Source organism: Tursiops truncatus, chromosome 9 (assembly GCF_011762595.2).
Source record: "Tursiops truncatus isolate mTurTru1 chromosome 9, mTurTru1.mat.Y, whole genome shotgun sequence".
Classification (NCBI taxonomy): domain Eukaryota; kingdom Metazoa; phylum Chordata; class Mammalia; order Artiodactyla; family Delphinidae; genus Tursiops; species Tursiops truncatus.
The window spans coordinates 19,298,844-19,319,682 of NC_047042.1; the positions used below are offsets into that span (position 1 = coordinate 19,298,844).

Sequence of the window (20,839 nt, forward strand, 5' to 3'; positions counted from 1 at the left end):
TTGTTTTAATTTGCAATTCTCTAACGACATATGATGTTGAACATCTTTTTGTATGCTTATTTGCCATCTATATATCTTTTTTGGTGAGATCTTTTGCCTATTTACAAAAATCAAGTTATTCATTTTCTTAGTGTTGAGTTATCTATTAATATTTTATATCTGAGGTAAACATAAGAGAATCACCTTATTAAAAAAGAAAATAAGCATCTCCTGATAGCTCAGCTGGGAGCTGACTTGGTACTCAGCTAGGCCATGATGTTCTCGTGTTGAACATGAGCAGTTTCATAGGTCATCCACGCTGAGACAGTTGTGGTTTGAGACAAAAACAAGATCACCTTGTAATCATGCCTGAACACAGACAAAAAAGCAAGAACATGGTGCAAACCACAAAAATGACCAACATCCCCTCTCCATGCTAACATGACTGCCGCTGCTTTTTTATCGATCTCAGCTTTAGCCCTACTCCATTCCTCATGTCTCATAGATAAGAATTAAGATACTCAGTGATAAAATTGCTCCCACTTTCTGATAGTACCAAATCCAGAGGCAAAACCACCTTTACCTGGAACCTCCCCAACAAGACTGAGGGGGTCCCCAGGATGCAGGACTTTCAGTACTACAATCGGGAAATTCCTGGGCCAGCTTGATCACCCTACTCTCTAAAATAACCTAACACAAGCCCAAATATTTTAACAAGCTCCTCCTAACATCCTCATACTGAGATACCTGCAAGTTCCCAATAGCATTTGGTCTCCATTGCTGCAAACACTTCCAATAAATCCAACCTTGTTATACCGTGTTCCTGGTGGTCTTTGTTGATGGGCAAAGACCAGTCAACAAAATCAAAATGAAGCAAATACTATACCAATAATTTAGTAGATTGCTCCTTAACAATAATGTTTTAAACGATTCATTTCCTTCTGACAATAGGAAGTAGAAAATTGCATAACTTACAGGGAAACCAAACAGCATGTTGAATCTTAATATAAAAGAAAAATGTCCAGAAAATATTATTATGCCATCATAAGGACTTTGTTTTATTGTTTTTATAACAACTTCCCTTCCTTTCTGTTTGTCAGGGATCATGTCTGACCACCAGTTTGGTAACCAGTTTATGTGCAGTGTGGTGGCCTCTCATGTGAGTCATCTGCCCACAACCAACCTCAGCTTCGTCTGGATTGCTCCACCTGCTGGCACAGGCTGTGTGAATTTCATGTAAGTACCCAAAATGTCTGTGACTGGTACAGAAGGCAAATGTGTTATCAAACCAAACTTGGGTCCACTCGCCTGCACACAGTAAAGCCAATCTGTGGACACCAGCTTGTGGTGAAGGGAAGTACAGTGTTTATATCAGGGCACCAAACAAGGAGTCCAGGCAGCTAGTGCTTAAAAGACCTGAACTCCCCAGTGGCTTTCAGGGAAAGGTTTTTTAAAGACAGGGTGAGGGAGAGGGTTGTGGGGTACATGATCAGCTCATGGACATTCTTCTGATTGGTTGATGGCGAGGTAAACAGGAGTCGATATTATCAACCTCTGGTTCCAGCTGGTGTGGGGTCAAGGTATTTGTGGGCAGCATACAGTTAACCACCTGGTGGGGGTTTCAGTATCTACACAGCAGCTCAGAGGACATGGCTCAGAATATTATCTGTAGCCCTTGAGGAGGAACTAAAGGTCCTTGACTAAACTATTACAATTTTGTCTTGCTTGGCTGTTTGCCTTTGTTTCCGTATTTTCTTACTTCTCTGATTAAATTTATGCTTTGGCACTCAGGGAAGCCCTAGGAGGCTAAAGTTTTTCTACAAGTAAGAGACAGGTGTAGCACATGGGGTGGTCTGTCCTGGGAAGGCCCCATAGGGTCCGGCTAGGTTACAAATATACTTCTCATGAGGTTACATATACAGTCACTATTTAAATGTATTATTTTAACAGATTTAACATTAAAGCCTCTCATTTTGGTGTCAAAAGAGGCCAAAACTGTAAAAAAAAAAAAAAAAAGTAATTTTAGCAGTTTATTTTTGCATATTTATTTATACCTCAGGAGATCTAAATTGGATTTTAGCTGATTAAAATACACAATAAGATAAAAGTATGTGAAGAAATCAAGGCAATAGGAAAATGATATTCAGAAAATAAGATGAAAACAGGTACAAAAAAATGCTGTGAGGCTCCAACCATGGTTTAGAAGAAGACCACAGATTAGAGATTTAGCTTTTAGCTTTCTAGCCACTAGTGCCAAGAGGAAAATGTGATCAGTTAGCTGATTCATGGTGGTAAGAAGTCAGAACTCTATAGAAACCTACTGAATCTCTCCTTTGCTTTCATTAAGAGGAAACAGGGAAATGTAGTGAGCAATGTCCCAACAGCATCCTTAGATAAACTCTGAACTACGCTTCAAAGTCTGTGACTTGTGACATCTCTCAATATAGATTGTTCCCCTACCCTTGCCTTACAATCACTGCTTCTCATCTTTCTTAGTCGTCTCTTTTTTCCCTCATAGCCCTTTGTTCACTTCTAACACATGATATACTTCATTTATTTAATTATGTATGTTATTTATCGTGTGATTGTTTCTGCTGAAATGCAAGTTCCTTGAAGGCAAGAATGCATTTCTATTTTGTTCACTGATTTGCCCCAGTTGTCTAGTACAGTCTCTGCACACACAGTAAGCATTTACTAAATATTTCTTGAATGGACAAGTAGGCCAATGGAACAAGGTCAAAGGCAGTTCAGAAACAGCTATTCTATGGGCAGTCAGGTGAAACAGAGCTGGAATTCATCTTGAATAGTGTTCTATTCCAACCTTCTATTCAGACAACAAAATCCCATAAAACCTACATACTCCAAAATTTACCACTACCTTTTCTTCTCCCTTAATAATACACAGTTGAATGTCAAGGGTTTATATCACATCACTGATTATCTACTCTCTCTCTGCCTATCCTCTGGGTCAGGGGTCCCCAAACCCCCCGCAGTCCGCAGACTGATAGCGGCCTATTAGGAACCAGTCCGCACAGCAGGAAGTGAGCAGCAGGTGAGGAGCCAAGCTTTCTCTGCTGCTCCCCATCACTCCCCATCACTTGCATACTGCCTGAACCATCTCCCCCCACCCCCCCGTGTCTTCCATGAAACCGGTCCCTGGTGCCAAGACGGTTGGGGACCACTGCTCTGGGTTACTCAGGCTGCAAACGTGAGATTCATCCCACCCAGGTGGTTGACATTTAATCCCATCATTTTCTCCCTCAGAAAGTTTTTCTGAACCCTTTCCTTCCAATACCTCTTGCTAAGATGATTGCAGTAGCTTCCTAACTGGTCTGTTCACCTCCAGCCTATTTCCCATCCAGTCCATCTTGCACATTGTTGTCCAGTTAATCTTTCTAAGGCACAAGTGCTCAAAACTTGGATATCCTAAGACTTCCTTCTAAAGGCCAGCCCTTGGACATTGGTTTCAAGGTTCTTCCAAATCTTGCTGTTGATCATCTTCTCTCATCTCCCATAGCCTGCACCTCCTGATGGGCACAAATTGGCAGTACTTCCCACAATTCCCTATACATTCCATGACTTCCTCTCTTTTGCCATGCTCTTCCCTTAGCCTAGAACGCTTTATTCTCTCAAATTCAATTGTTAAATTCCTGTTCTTTCTTCAAGCTGGCATTCTTTTTATTTATTTATTTATTTTCATCTTTATTGGAGTATAATTGCTTTTACAATGGTGTGTTAGTTTCTGCTTTATAACAAAGTGAATCAGTTATACATATACATATGTTCCCATATCTCTTTCCTCTTGCGTCTCCCTCCCTCCCACCCTCCCTATCCCACCCCTCCAGGCGGTCACAGAGCACCGAGCTGATCTCCCTGTGCTATGCGGCTGCTTCCCACTAGCTATCTACCTTACATTTGGTAGTGTATATATGTCCATGCCTCTCTCTCCAAGCTGGCATTTTTAAAAAATCTTCTGTAAAGCTTCTAAGACATCAGCAACAGAAGTGATGTGTATTATCACATTTTGCTTGTAACTCTATTATAATGCTGACTATATTTTACTCTATATTTATTTGAGTTAATTTCTTGCCTTTTCTATTAGATTAGATTGGATAAGGGCAAATTCTTGTTTCTTCGTGATTCCTCCACAGTTGGTTCAAGGAATTATACATAGAATTCACAGAAAATGCCCTTTGAATTCTGTATCCTGGGTGGGTGGGGGTTACTGGTTCTAGGACCTCCCATGTATGGTCAAGTCCTGTATGTGAAACGGCATGGTACAGCAGACCCTCTGTATCTGTGGTTTCTTCATCCAGAGATACAACCCACCATGGAAGCAAAATCCGGGGATATGGAGGGCCAGCTGTATCTGATGTACAATGTTGTCTTTTTCTTTAGTTTAATAGTAAGCTCTGACTCTCTCTTTTGGCATGCTTTATCTTACTCATGTTGGCACTCGTTAGGGTAATTTAAATTCTTGCCATGCGTAACTTCTTCATTTAAAACAAGAATTACTTTTTTGAAAGAACACAAATTAAATCTATGCCAGCAATACAGAACTGCCTATGTCCAAATAGATATAGTTACTCATTTAACCTGTTTTAAAATGATATTTGATGGCTTATGGCCTCACTGTTGCTGGGATATCAAATTGTATTCTCTTCTGATAAATAATGTAGGTATTTTTTTGGGGGTGCCCTCAAAATACCCGGTATGGGCCAAGTGAATCTAAGACTTAATTTTCCCACCCATTATATAAGGTTAGTAATAATTTCCTGAAAAGGGTTGTTATGAGCATGCAGAGTCCTGGATCTAGTCCTCAACTTTGCAGGAAGTCCAGAGTCTGCAGAGGTGATCAGCCTCAAATCAGGGACTCCCCAAACCAAAAACAAAATTGGAAGATGCTGATAAATAACCAAGGAACTGGACGTTGGTTCAAGATGGCGGAGTAGCAGGACATGCTCTCACTCCCTCTTTCGAAAACACTGGAATCACAGCTAACTGCTGAATAGTCATTGACAGGAAGACACTGGAACTCACTGAAAAAGATACCCCACATGCAAAGACAAAGGAGAAGCCGCAATGAGACAGTAGGAGGGGTGCTATCACAATAAAACCAAATCCCATAACTACTGGGTGGGTGACTCACAAACTGGAGAACACTTATACTGCAGAAGTCCACCCACTGGTGTGAAGGTTCTGAGTCACACATCAGGCTTCCCAACCTGGGGGTCCGACAATGGGAGGAGGAATTCCTAGAGAATCAGACTTTGAAGGCTAACGGGATTTGATTGCAGGACTTCAACAAGACAGGGGGAAACAGAGACTCCACTCATGGAGGGCACGTGCAAAGTAGTGTGCGCATCAGGATGCAGGGGAAGGAGCAGTGACCCCATAGGAGACTGAACCAGACCTACCTGCTAGTGTTGGAGGGTCTCCTGCAGAGGTGGGGGGCAGCTGTGGCTCACCAAGGGACAAGGACACTGGCAGCAGAAGTTCTGGGAAGTACTTCTTGGTGTGAGCCCCCCCAGAGTCCACCATTAGCTCCACCAAAGAGCCCAGGTAGCCTCCAGTGTTGGGTCACCTCAGGCCAAACAACCAACAGGGAGGGAACCCAGCCCCACCCATCATGAGGCAAGCGGATTAAAGTTTTACTGAGCTCTGCCCAGCAGAGCAACAGCCAGCTTTACCCACCACCAGTCCCTCCCATCAGGAAACTTGCACAAGTCTCTTAGATAGTCTCATCCACCAGAGGGCAGAAAGTAGAAGCAAGAAGAACTACAATCCTGCAGCCTGTGGAACAAAAACCACATCCACAGAAAGATAGACAACATGAAAAGGCAGAGGGCTATGTACCAGATGAAGGAAGAAGATAAAACCCCAGAAAAACAACTAAATGAAGTGGAGATATGCAATCTTCCAGAAAAAGAATTGAGAATAATGATAGTGAAGATGATCCAGGACCTCGCGAAAAAAATGGAGGCAAAGATCGAGCAGATGCAAGAAATGTTTAACAAAGATCTAGAAGAATGAAAGAACAAACAGAGATGAACAAAACAATAACTGAAATGAAAATTACACTGGAAAGCATCAATAGCAGAATAATTGAGGCAGAAGAACGGATAAGTGACCTGCAAGACAGAATGGTGGAATTCACTGCTGGGGAACAGAATAAAGAAAAAAGAATGAAAAGAAATGAAGACAGCCTAAGACACCTCTGGGACAACATTAAATGCAACAACATTCACATTATAGGGGTCCCAGAAGGAGAAGAGAGAGTGAAAGGACCTGAGAAAATATTTGAAGAGATTATAGTCGAAAACTTCCCTAGCATGGGAAAGGAAATAGCCACACACGTACAGGAAGTGCAAAGAGTCCCACACAGGATAAACCCAAGGAGAAACACGCCGAGATACATAGTAATCAAGTTGGCAAAAATTAAAAACAAAGAAAAATTATTGAAAGCAGCAAGGGACAAACGACAAATAACAAACAAGGGAACTCCCATAAGGTTAACAGCTGATTTCTCAGCAGAAACTCTACAAGCCAGAAGGGAGTGGCATGATATACTTAAAGTGATGAAAAGGAAGAACCTACAACCAAGATTACGCTACCCAGCAGAGACCTCATTAAGATTCGAAGGAGAAATCAAAAGCTAAGATAATTCAGCACCACCAAACCAGCTCTACAACAAATGCTAAAGGAACTTCTCTAAGTGGGAAACACAAGAGAAGAAAAGGACCTACAAAAACAAACCCAAAACAATTAAGAAAATGGTCATAGGAACATACATATCGATAATTACCTTAAACGTGAATGGATTAAATGCTCCAACCAAAAGACACAGGCTTGCTGAATGGATACAAAAACAAGACCCATATATATACTGCCTACAAGAGACGCGCTTCAGACCTAGGGACACATACAGACTGAAAGTGAGGGGATGGAAAAAGATATTACTTGCAGATAGAAATCAAAAGAAAGCTGGAGTGGCAATACTCATGTCAGATAAAAATAGACTTTAAAATAAAGAATGTTACAAGAAACAAGGAAGGACACTACATAATGATCAAGGGATCAATCCAAGAAGAAGATATAATAATTATAAATATATATGCACCCAACATAGGAGCACTTCAATACATAAGGCAACTGCTAACAGCTATAAAAGAGGAAATAGACAATAACACGATAATAGTAGGGGACTTTAACACCTCGCTTACACCAATGGACTGACCATCCAAAATGAAAATAAATAAGGAAACACAAGCTTTAAATGACACAATAGAACAGATAGATTTAATTGATATTTATAGGACATTCCATTCAAAAACAGCAGATTACACTTTCTTCTCAAGTGCACAGGGAACATTCTCCAGGATAGATCACATATTGGGTCACAAATCAAGCCTCAGTAAATTAAAGAATATTGAAATCATATCAAGCATCTTTTCTGACCACAACGCTATGAGATTAGAAAATAATTACAGGGGAAAAAAATGTAAAAAAACACAAACACATGGAGGCTAAACAGTACGTTACTAAATAACCAAGAGATCACTGAAGAAATCAAAGAGGAAATCAAAAAATACCTAGAGACAAATGACAATGAAAACACGACGATCCAAAACCTATGGGATGCAGCAAAAGCAGTTCTAAGAGGGAAGTTCATAGCTATACAAGCCCACGTGAAGAAAAAAGAAAAATCTAAAATAAACAATCTAACATTACACCTAAAGGAACTAGAGAAAGAAGAACAAAGAACACCCAAAGTTAGCAGAAGGAAAGAAATCATAAAGATCAGAGCAGAAATAAATGAAATAGAAACAGAGAAAACAATAGCAAAGATCAATAAAACTAAAAGCTGGTTCTTTGAGAAGATAAACAAAATTGATAAACCATTAGCCAGAGTCAAGAAGAAAGAGGGCCAGGACTCAAATCAATAAAATTAGAAATGAAAATGGAAAAGTTACAACAGACATCACAGAAATACAAAGCATCCTAAGAGACTACTACAAGCAACTCTATTCCAATAAAATGGACAACCTGGAAGAAATGGACAAATTCTTAGAAAGGTATAACCTTCCAAGACTGAACCAGGAAGAAATAGAATATATGAACAGACCAATCACAAGTAATGAAATTGAAACTGTGATTAAAAATCTTCCAACAACAAAAGTCCAGGACCAGATGGCTTCACAGGTGAGTTCTATCAAACATTTAGAGAAGAGCTAACACCCATCCTTCTCAAACTCTTCCAAAAAATTGCAGAGGGAGGAACACTCCCAAACTCATTCTATGAGGCCACCATCACCCTGATACCAAAACCAGACAAAGATACTACAAAAAAAGAAAATTACAGACCCCTATCACTGATGAATATAGATGCAAAAATCCTCAACAAAATACTAGCAAACAGAGTCCAGCAACACATTAAAAGGATCATACACCATGATCAAGTGGAATTTATCCCAGGGATGCAAGGATTCTTCAATATACACAAATCAATCATTGTGATACCTCATATTAACAAATTGAAGAATAAAAACTATATGATCATCTCAATAGATGCAGAAAAAGCTTTTGACAAAATTCGACACCCATTTATGATAAACACTCCAGGAAGTGGGCTTAGAAGGAATCTACTTCAACATAATAAAGGCCATATATGACAAACCCACAGCAAACATCATTGTCAATGGTGAAAAACTGAAAGCATTTCCTCTAAGATCAGGAACAAGACGAGGATGTCCACTCTTACCACATTTATTCAACATAGTCTTGGAAATCCTAGCCATGGCAATCAGAGAAGAAAAAGAAATAAAAGGAATCCAAATTGGAAAAGAAGAGATAAAACTGTCACTGTTTGCAGATGATATGATAGTATACATAGAGAATCCTGAAGATGCCACCAGAAAACTACTAGAGCTAATCAATGAATTTGGTAAAGTTGCAGGATACAAAATTAATGCACAGAAATCTCTTGCATTCCTATACACTAATGATGAAAAATCTGAAAGAGAAATTATGGAAACACTCCCATTTACCATTGCAACAAAAAGAATAAAATACTTAGGAATAAACCTACCTAGGGAGACAAAAGACCTGTATGCAGAAAACTATAAGACTCTGATGAAAGGAATTAAAAATGATACCAGCAGAGAGATCTACCATGTTCTTGGATTGGAAGAATCAATATTGTGAAAATGACTATACTACCCAAAGCAATCTACAGATTCAATGTAATACCTATCAAACTACCAATGGCATTTTTCACAGAACTAGAACAAAGAATCTTAAAATTTCTATGGAGACACAAAAGACCCTGAATCTCCAAAGCAGTCTTGAAGGAAAAAAAACGGTGCTGGAGGAATCAGACTCCCTGACTTCAGACTATACTACAAAGCTACAGTAATCAAGACAATATGGTACTGGCACAAAAACAGAAATATATATGGAACAGTATAGAAAGCCCAGGGATAAACCCACGCACCTATGGTCAACTAATCTATGACAAAGGAGGCAAGGATATACACTGGAGAAAAGCCAGTCTTTCAATAATTGGTGCTGGGAAAACTGGACAGCTACTTGTAAAAGAATGAAATTAGAACACCCCTAATACCATACACAAAAATAAACTCAAAATGGATTAGAGACCTAAATGTAAGACCAGGCAGTGTAAAACTCTTAGAGGAAAACATAGGAAGAACACTCTGACATAAATCACAGCAAGATATTTTTTGATCCACCTCCTAGAGTAATGGAAATAAAAACAAAAATAAATGGGACCTAATGAAACTCAAAGCTTTTGCACAGCAAAGGAAACCATAAACAAGGCGAAAAGACCACCCTCAGAATGGGAGAAAATATTTGCAAATGAATCATCGGATGAAGGATTAATCTCCAAAATATATAAACAGCTCATGCAGCTCAATATTAAAAAAACAAACAACCCCATCCAAAAATGGACAGAAGACCTAAATAGACATTTCACCGCAGAAGACATACAGGTGGCCAAGAAGCACATGAAAAGCTGCTCAACATCACTAATTATTAGAGAAATACAAATCAAAACTACCATGAAGTATCACCTCACACCAGTTAGAATGGGCATCATCAGAAAATCTACAAACAACAAATGCTGGAGAGGGTGTGGAGAAAAGGGAACCCTCTTGCACTGTTGGTGGGAATGTAAATGGATACAGCCACTATGGAGAACAGTATGGAGGTTCCTTAAAGAACTAAAAATAGAATGACCATATGACCCAGCAATCCCACTACTGGGCATATACCCTGAGAAAACCATAATTCAAAAAGTCACATGCACCCCAATGTTCATTGCAGCACTATTTACAATAGCCAGGTCATAGAAGCAACCTAAATGCCCATCGACAGATGAATGGATAAAGAAGAAGTGGTACGTATATACAATGGAATATTACTCAGCCATGGAAAGGAATGAAGTTGGGTCATTTGTAGTGACGTGGATGGATCTAGAGAGTATCATACAGAGTGAAGTAAGTCAGAAAGAGAAAAACAAATATCATGTATTAACGCATATATGTTGAACCTAGAAAATGGTACAGGTGAACTGGTTTGCAGAGCAGAAATTGAGATACAGATGTAAAGAACAAATGTATGGGCACCAAAGGGGGAAAGCGGCAGGGGTGGGGGTTGTGGTGTGATGAATTGGGAGATTGGGGTTGACATGTATACACTGATGTGTATAAAGTGGATGACTAATAAGAAAATAAATAAATAAACATTAAAAAAAAGAGCAGAGAAGTACATTGCTAAATACTTAGAAAGGTTTGTCATATAGTTTCTTACCTATAAAAGATAAATGGATCTTGAAAATGACAAATATTGGTTTTTTTTCGTGATATGTCTGATTTGCGCTCCTCCAAATCAACTGGTTTTAAGTGCTCAAAGTCCCAGTGCTTTTATATCTGTTAATGCTTCTTTTTTTTTATACATTAATGTATTAAAAAAAATAACCAAGGTACTGGGAAGGTATTACGTTAGTGTTTTTATCCACACATTCTCTGACATTAGCTGGGGAATTTGCCAAAATACAAATTCCCTGTCCCAGAGAATCATATTCTCCAGAAGAGGGGGTCTGGGGATCTATATTTTAAACTCACACTCCAGGTGATTCTTACCAGAGAAGTCTGAGAAACATTGTAGTTTAATACATTGTCATTCTGGTATTGATTTATGGTAGGAGGAGAAATATATATTTTTAGTTCCCAGGTTTTTTTTAAAAAAATATCTGTCATCTAGGGTATCCTCTTTTTGGTATCAGTAATATTGGAAACCAAATTATAGTCAGAAGTGACTTGGCAAGCATAATGTAGGTATTTTAAGTCAGCCCCAAACAGTGTTATTAGCAGTTGGTAAAAAAAATGCAGTTTGGTTAGAAGTAATTATTACTGATTACAAAGAAGTTTAGACACCCTTACTTGTATTTCATAATAAAATTTTGATGATGCAATTTGCACTTTTTAGCATTCTTAATAAATGTTTGAGTCTCTGCTTATTGTAAGCCATGACTATGTTGAATCTTACATAGAGTAGCTGCTTCCTATGTGGGCAAGATGTTTTTGTTGATCTCTTTTCCTAATTAGTTTGTGAGAGAGTACAGGAAAACTGATGATTGAACGTGGACCACTGAACAATTCATTTGAAATTTTCTGAACTAATGTCTTGCAATTTCTTACCTTTGTTTCTTACTACAGTATTTATTATGTGTTCAGTAGAGGTATATGTAAGAGTTAATATCTATAATTAGTATGTGCCCAGTAGTACTTGAAGAGGATTGCTAATGTTCAACATTAATGTAAACATTTCACAAAGATAAAATAAAACAACCACCTATGGCATTTGAATATAAATATACTCTGATTCTCTCTTTTTGACTAACTTCCAAAACTAAAGCTTTTACTTTTCAAGGTAGGGAGAATTACTTTTTAGAAATTAAACTTCAACCAGAGTTATATGCTTTTGTAATGTATTTTGTATGAGGTTTTCATATCATTAGTTAATTCATATCATTATTTAATTTTTCACATGTGTTTTTTCTTTTTTAACTGGGTTTGAAATCCCCCAAGGTCAGGGACTGTGTTAGGTATTTTTATATATCTAATAGTTCTTAATACTGAACTATAGATAATAGAAAGTCTTCAATAAATATTTTTTCTTGCTTTATTTTTATTTATTGAAGTATAGTTGATTTACAACATTGAGTTAGTTTCAGGTGTACAGCACAGTGATTCAGATATATATATACATACATACATATATACATATTACATATATATTCCTTTTCAGATTCTTTTCCATTATAGGTTATTACAAAATATTGAGTATAGTCAATAAATATTTCTTAATAACTAATGACATATTTCATTGATTCTAAAATACAGAAGTTTCTTTTACATTTTGGTATCTCTAAAGTTGCGTCTTACATTTGATGGCATCTTACAATTATAATTTGCAGTATGTATTTTACTTTATTTATTTATTTATTTATTTATTTTTGTCTGTGTTGGGTCTTCGTTGCTGCACGCGGGCTTTCTCTAGTTTTGGAGAGCGGGGGCTACTCTTCGTTTGGTGCACGGGCTTCTCATTGCAGTGGTTTCTCTTGTTGTGGAGCATGGGCTCTACAGGTGAGCAGACAAGCCTTCGGGCTGGTGAGTGCCGGTCGGCACCGATCCTCTGTGTGGGAATCTCTCCACTTTGCCCTCTGCACCTCTGTTGCTGCACTCTCCTCCATGGCTCCGGAGCTTCCCTCCTGCCCAACCCCTGTCTCCACCAGTGAAGGGACTTCCCAGTGTGTGGAAACCTTTCCTCCTTCACAGCTCCCTCCCAGAGGTGTAGGTCCCGTCCCTATTCTTTTGTCTCTGTTTATTCTTTTTTCTTTTGCCCTACCCAGGTATGTGGGGAGTTTCTTGCCTTTTGAGAAGTCTGAGGTCTTCTGCCAGCATTCAGTAGGTGTTCTGTAGGAGTTGTTCCACATGTAGATGTATTTCTGATGTATTTGTGGGGAGGAAGCTGATCTCCACGTCTTACTCCTCTGCCATCTTGAAGGTCTTCCCTGGACTGTCTTTTTACTGCCTTTCTCATTAAAAATAATCAAGTGAGAGACACAGAGAAGAGGATGGCCTGAGGATAAAGTTGCTGGTTGTACTGGTACAGATATATCAAGTGGATCAAATAACAACTGAAGTTATTTTGTCATTAGTTTTTTGTCACCAGTTGATGACATTTACATTTTAAGTGATAAGTTCATCCAGAGATCTGCTTAGTATGCAGATCTTACGACAGTAAGTTTTATTTACTTTTGTATTTGATTAGTCTTTAATGATGAGTAAGCTTAATTATCTGAAGTTTTTGGATGTAAGTTAAAAAAAAATTCCCAAGGGTCAGGAGATGGTACAGAGAGAAAAGAGGGAAGAGGAAGGAGAAGAAGAGGGTGGGGGGGATGAGGAGGAGGAGGAGAAAAGGTAGGGATGGAGGGAAGAAAGGATGGAAGGAAGTCTCCAGGGCCTCTAACCCGAAAAGTTAGTGAGAAACTAACAAGGAAAGAAGGCTAGGGCTTCCCTGGTGGTGCAGTGGTTGAGAGTCCGCCTGCGGATGCAGGGGACACGGGTTCGTGCCCCGGTCCGGGAAGATCCCACATGCCACGGAGCAGCTAGGCCTGTGAGCCATGGCCGCTGAGCCTGCGCGTCCCGAGCCTGTGCTCTGCAACGGTAGAGGCCACAACAGTGAGAGGCCTGCGTACCGCAAAAAAAAAAAAAAGAAAAAAAGAGAAGGCCATAAAATAACAACTGCAAAATTCATTAATATTTTTGAAAATATACAACGTACCAGTCACTGTTCTAAGTAGTTGACATCTTTTAACCCATTTTATTCTCACAGTAATTCTATGAAGTGCTATTATTTTCTCAGTTTACAGATGAGTAAATCAAAGTGCAGAGATGTTATATAACTTGCCTAACATAACTCACCTAGCGATTGACACAGCCTGTTTAGAAGACAGTCCAGTTTCAAGCAGGTGATTTTTGCCACTTTACTACATTTGCCTCTAAAATCATCACCTATTTTATAGGATAAAATACCCATGATATTGATATGATGAAAATTAGAGTTTTTAATGGGGTATCAGAATTTCTCAAACTTTTTAACGTGACAACATGTGTTTCCTATCCTCATTTTGAAATCTATCTCTGTATGAGATATTATAATATTATCTAACTCATTCAAATATCCTAAGGCACTGATTTAAACTCCTGAAATGTGGAGAACACAGTAGACTCATATGTCAAACATAGGCCTGATCTTGATATGTATGATGTAGGTTCATTCTTTGGGTCCTGATTATACCCATCCCTTGTCACAAGGGGATTGCATATAGGGAGAGAATGTGTGAATTAAAGGCAAAATTGAATACTGTTAGATTTAAGTTAAACTGATTGGACAGATGCTAGGATAATATTAGAATAAAAATGGAACAAAAAAGAAGATCAGATTTGTGCCTAAATTAATGCTGATTTAACCTTAAGTGAACTCCCTCACAACTGAGAACAGAATGAAGCAAGCAATGTTCTATTTAAGATACTGAAGCAACAACAAAGAATTGAACTCAGGGCAGCAAAGAGGTATACAGGTGGACCATATTTGAACATTTGATATTTGAAAGGAAGATTCTCCTAGAGAGGCTTTAAAAGTACACTAGCAAGAAGACAAAAAATCATTTTAGAGGATTGAAGACACTGGTACTTTCTGAACACTGAACAGCCTCAAAGTAATACTGAGGCAGAGATTTGAAATGCTGCCTTGAGTATATCTCTGATGCCTTTAATTTTTGATGAGAGCCATTCTAGTCTTTCTGGATGATTCCCATGAAAGATAGCGTGGTTGCCCATTTATTCCCATCAATCAGAAGAAAACACTGGAGATATTTGCCTTGTTACTTAAACATTTAAAATAAGATCAGGAACTTGCCCATGGGTGCATTTATGGGGAGTGCATTCATGCCTATAGATAAGGATGCTAACAGTTGATACACAGAAATGTTATTTTACTTTGTAGGTTATGCAGAGCTTACTGCAAAGATAAATTACTTCTCATGGAAGGCTGAAATGATCGTATCCACACTGTTTGATAAAACCAGCTATGCTGTTTTACAAAGGAGGAATTTCATCTATCTCCTAAGTCATAAGTGTGTTGATTTTTTCTGATGGTCCAGTTTTGTTTTTTTAAACAGACATTCCCCAACTTGAGACAATGATTTCAGTGATGCTCAAAAACATACCTTTGAATGACAGGATAAAAAAAAAAATTATCTACCCTTAAAAGTGAGTGGCTAGAAGCCTGATAGTTCTCATTTCCCCATAGGCCTGTTTTTCATCAGAGTTAAATAGCCAGTTAGGCTTGGACAAGGAGATAATCTAAGTTCAGGGACTAATGTGTGTTCTTATTTATCAACATTTTGGTAAATGAGGTCAAGATGCTTCCTGGGGATTTAATCCTTAATTTTAGGGAGTATGGTAAAATGTTGAGATAAAATATATCCATTAATCACCAGGAAGGTGTGAAGAAATTATTTTTGTTATATTAATTATACAACATATTTTTTAAAAATTTACAGATATTAAAAAAGTAGAACCATTCCCTTCATTTTTTCCTGTCTCCTCTCTCCCTTCCTGTGTCTCCTTCTTGTAAAAAGCCTCTGTGTAAATGGCACTGGGTATATTAGGGGAATTACTGGAATCTCACTATGACACTTCTTTGCATCAAAACCTTAAGACCAACAGAGAAGTAGAACTGCTTTATAGTGAGAAAATTGTCTACTTCAGTAATGAAGTATTTTTAACTAGGGTCCAAAGATGGACCTGCATCTATGGAATTCTATCCCACAGTAAATATCAGTAGTTGTTAGTGATTTTTTTTGTTTCTTTTCTTTTTATATAGAAATAGTAGTTTTTCCTAATGTTATGTCTAGAAACAGAACAAAACAAAACTATGTGGCAAATCCGTCCTTCCCTTCATCCCTTCCATTCCTGTAATGGAATCATACCTTGTGGAGGGTACTTAAGTAAATGGACTGAGGTTTGGAATCCATGAGATGCTTCCTATTACAAGGCCTTGTGGTTTAGATGGGATTACAACTCCACTTGGCACTTCTTACTTGAAAACACATGGAACACTTGTGAAAGCAGAAAGATCGAAATCAGTAAATCTAAAAGCTTTACATATTACAATTATTAAGAGTTCTCAATATCTGACAGAAATTTCCTAAATGAGATATGGGCAGAGATTTGAGTTATTTCTCTATTAGTAGAATTTGATGGAACCAGTTTTAGAAGCTCCAAATGTGAAATTATTTCCTTTTCATTAAACTGCCTACACAGTCAAAAGTAGTGATGACAAAAATGTCTGGGAAACAGGTAAATAAGCTTTTCTCATGGCAGCAACAACTCCACAGTTTGCCAATATAGTTAGTCACTTGCATAATACATACCAGCAAAAGCATTTTAATTCTGCTTTTAGTAAAATCTCTGAATATTAAGACATTATTACAAATATGAAATAAAATTTTGATTGCTTCTTCCAGATAAGAATTTTTTAAAGAACTTATCTTGTCCTCTGTGACTTATCTGAATATACATTATATGTATATTTATATACAGATGTATATTTGTGTATATATATACACGTGGCTATATGTGTATATACGTACATATGTATATACATACACATATGTGCATATGCACACACACATATTCTAAAATTTGTTTAAAATTGTACTTTCTAACATGGTAGCTATATGTGGCTACTTAAATTTAAATTAATTAAAGTCAAATAAAATTAAAAATACATTTCTTCACTTGCAGTAGCCACATTTCAAGTTCTTATTAGCCACATATGTCTAGTGACTATTGTATTGGACAGCACAGATCTAGCACATTTCCATCATTACAGAAAGTGCTAGCATCTCACACCAGTCAGAATGGCCATCATCAAAACATCTACAAACAGTAAATGCTGGGGAGGGGATGGAGAAAAGGGAACCCTATTGCACTGTTGGTGGGAATGTAAATTGATACAGCTACTATGGAGGACAGTATGGAGGTTCCTTAAAAAACTAAAAACAGAACTACCATATGACCCAGCAATCCCACTACTGGGCATATACCCTGAGAAAACCATAATTCAAAAAGAGTCATGTACCAAAATGTTCATTGCAGCTCTATTTACAATAGCCAGGACATGGAAGCAACCTAAGTGTCCATCAACGGATGAATGGATAAAGAAGATGTGGCATATATATACAATGGAATATTACTCAGCCATAAAAAGGAATGAAACTGAGTTATTTGTAGTGAGGTGCATGGACCTAGAGACTGTCATACAGAGTGAAGTAAGTCAGAAAGAGAAAAACAAATACTAATGCTAACACATATGCTAACACATATAACCATATGCTAACACATATATATGGAATATAAAAAAAAAAAAAAAAAAGAAAAAAAAACGGTCAGAAGAACCTAGGGACAAGCAGGGAATAAAGATGCAGACCTACTAGAGAATGGACTTGATACGGGGCATGGGAAGGGTAAGCTGGGATGAAGTGAGACAGTGGCATAGACATATATACACTACCAAACGTAAACTAGATGGCTGGTGGGAAGCAGCCGCATAGCACAGGGAGATCAGCTTGGTGATTTGTGACCACCTGGAAGGGTGGGATAGGGAGGGTGGGAGGGAGGGAGATGCAAGAGGGAAGAGATATGGGGACATATGTATATGTATGACTGATTTACTTTGTTATAAAGCAGAAACTAACACACCATTGTAAAGCAATTATACTCCAATAAAGATGTTAAATAAAAATAAATAAAAATAAAAAAAATAAAGTGCTAGTGCGCAGCACTGATTTAGAGGATCAAATGAATTATTTTTTCCTCTAATGTTATCTTAACATTTACAGAATGTAACCATGTACTTCAAAGGACATACAGAAGGAGTAAAGTAAAGCTAAGATTTTGCAGTTGTCCTATGAACTTGAATTACCATAACTGCTAACCTGGGCAAGTAGGGCAGTTATATGTAAAAAGCTAGTTACCAAACTGTTCATTTTAATTTTGTTTGTCAGTGCAGCAATTTCTATGGTCCTTAACTTTGTGGGCAATGGTAGGCAAAGTGTGACAGGTAAGGATTCCCTCTGGCTACCTTCCCATACAGAGCTCAGGCCTCAGAGCTACTCTTTGGCTGCCCTGGGCTCTCTCTGCCCCCACCCCTGGGCCTCAGCTCCTGCTCTGACCTTGCCAACCCACCACTCCCCCCATCCCCTGCCATAATGTTTTAAGTTCTGAGCCTTTTCCATTATGCCCTTATGCCATGAAAATCTACCACCATGTACCTAATATTTAAAATTAACTGGTCCGGAAGGCTAATCATCATTAATAGGAAAATGAGTGACAATGAAATTTGGAATACCATTTGATGATGATGAAGATGATGATGATAGTGATAGTAGTAGTAAAAATAGCAACTTCCATTTAGTGAGTACCTGTGTACCAGGCAGGCTACTAAATTCCTCTCCTCTCCTAGAATCATTACTGAAGGAAGAACTTGAAGAGCTCAGAGACAGGTTTGTTTTGATCCAAAACATGTCCTTTTAACTACTATTCTGTATTACCACTCTATGTCACTTTTAAAATAGTAATTATGGAAGACAGTATAGCAACCTGGGAGATGCTTAGAATATTAAATGACAAAATCATAAAAAAGTTATTTTTACAACTTCAGGCACATTAAAATTATGTTTGCAGAGGACTTTTGGCATCATGGAACCCTGAGCTGGCATGGCAAAAACTCTTTCCGCTGAAATCACACAGAAATTTCGGATAAAATGAGTAAACATTTAAAATATATTAAAAAACTGGTTTGAAAGAAAAAGAAAGCACACAATTCTGGGAAAAAAGGGAGCTATCAGAGTTGGATCAGGAAGTGGCAGCCCACATTGTGGTGGCCTATGGGTATTTTAATCCTGGATATAGGTCCCAAGTCTAGAGTTTTAACCTGAGTGGGGCCTGTAGCTATTGCCATGAGATGGGAGAGGAGAGGGAGCAGGAACTGGGCCTATTACATGAAGCCTAGAGTATCAAAATATTATCCAACTCTATCTGGGAAAACAGCAAAGAAGCTTGTGATTTGACTGGAGCCTTTGGTAAAAATAAGTCACTCATGGGAAACAAAAACTCAGCTTGGGAGGAGTCTAATTTTACATTTTTGTCCTGATACAGAACACCAGGTTAATAAATTAGCATCTAATAGAAGTTTTAGAAGGGGAAAATAGAAAGAATGAAGACTAGCATATTTCAAGAGATCATGGAGGAGAATTTTCTAGAATTAAGGAAGACATGAAACTTTTTAATCTAGTCAAGATAAATAAAATAAATTAGCAATGATATGGATCATAGTGAACCTTCAGAATGTCAAAGACAGAGAAAATCTCAAAGACAACTGAAAAGAAAAAGCAGATAACCTGTAAATTTAGTCTGGCAGTGGTTTTCTCATCAGCAGCAAGAGACATCAGATGACAGTGGAACAGTATCTTCGAAGTGAGGATGGAAAATAATTATCTTCCCAGAATTCTGTACCTTCATAAATTATCAGTCAAGTGTGAAAACAAAATAAAGACATTTTCAAAGAAATAAGGTTTAATTGTTTTTACTACATAGACATCATTTTAAAGCAAGTTTTAAAAGAATGTGCTTTAGTAAAAAGAAAAACTCAGAAGGTGTAGGATGCATGAAATTATGGTGTGACCCAATAATAAATAATCATTGGTAAGCATGTTAGAAATTCTAAATGAACACTGAATATACAAATAAATTTATATATATAATATAAAGCAATAACTATTTTAGGATAGAATTTAAAGGCAAAGAATAACCAAAATACTAAGCAACATCAGTGTATAAGGGAAATCAGTATTAACATTTTCTAAGGTTCTCCAGTTATTCTGGAAGAAGACTGAAGGCTTAGTTAAGGATGATTGTTAGAAACATAAATGTATAGAACAGAAATAAGTGTGTAACTTCCAAAATAGGGATGGGATGGGGAAAGGATTAAATAAAACTTAATCCACCAGAAGAAAGGAGAAAAGGCAAATATAAAAAACATCAGAATGTGAAATGTAATATAAGATAACATAAGCATGTAGGTATTATATATATGTGTGTATGTGTGTATATACACACATACACATACATATATACTTACAATAAATGTAAACAGATTAAATTCACCAACTAAAATGCTGTGACTTTCAGAAGGCAATTTCAAAAATCCAACAATATACTTCTTCCAAGAGACAAACCTAAACATAATGGCACAAAAGCATTAAAAGGAAAGAGAAGGAAAAGGACATACCAGGAAAATATTAACCAAAAGAAAGTTGGTTTTTGAAGTATAGTTGATTTACAGGTGTTACTATATTAATATCAGACAAAGCAAGCAAAAGTTAATAATGCTAGGGACAAAGTAATTACCTAAAAACAAAATAACATGCATATACACAGAGCTGAAAGAAACATGTAAAATTGAAAATTGGCTTTGAGGTGGCAGAATACTGAGTACATATTTTCTAATATTTCACTTGCAAGTAGTATTATAAAATTATTTGAGCAAAAAAATTATTTGTTGGATGGTTGAGTGAATGCATGAATACATGAATGAAAAAATGCCTTAACGCACAAAGGTACCAGAAGATCATGTTAGAAAATTAGGGTTTATACTATGTTATTTAAACTTCCAGGCATGCACTGGTGGCATCTGACTTTATGTT

The 20,839-nt window shown here is 37.5% G+C and overlaps 1 protein-coding gene across 1 annotated transcript in view; it reads left to right on the forward strand.

Moving 5' to 3' along the window:
* RELN (reelin) overlaps nt 1-20,839 on the forward strand; it is a 516,016-nt gene that overhangs the window by 150,307 nt on the left and 344,870 nt on the right. The window contains exon 3 of the mRNA XM_033862920.2: nt 1,080-1,215. Within this exon, the coding sequence (XP_033718811.1) occupies nt 1,080-1,215 (136 nt within the window). The remainder of the gene's footprint in view (nt 1-1,079; nt 1,216-20,839) is intronic.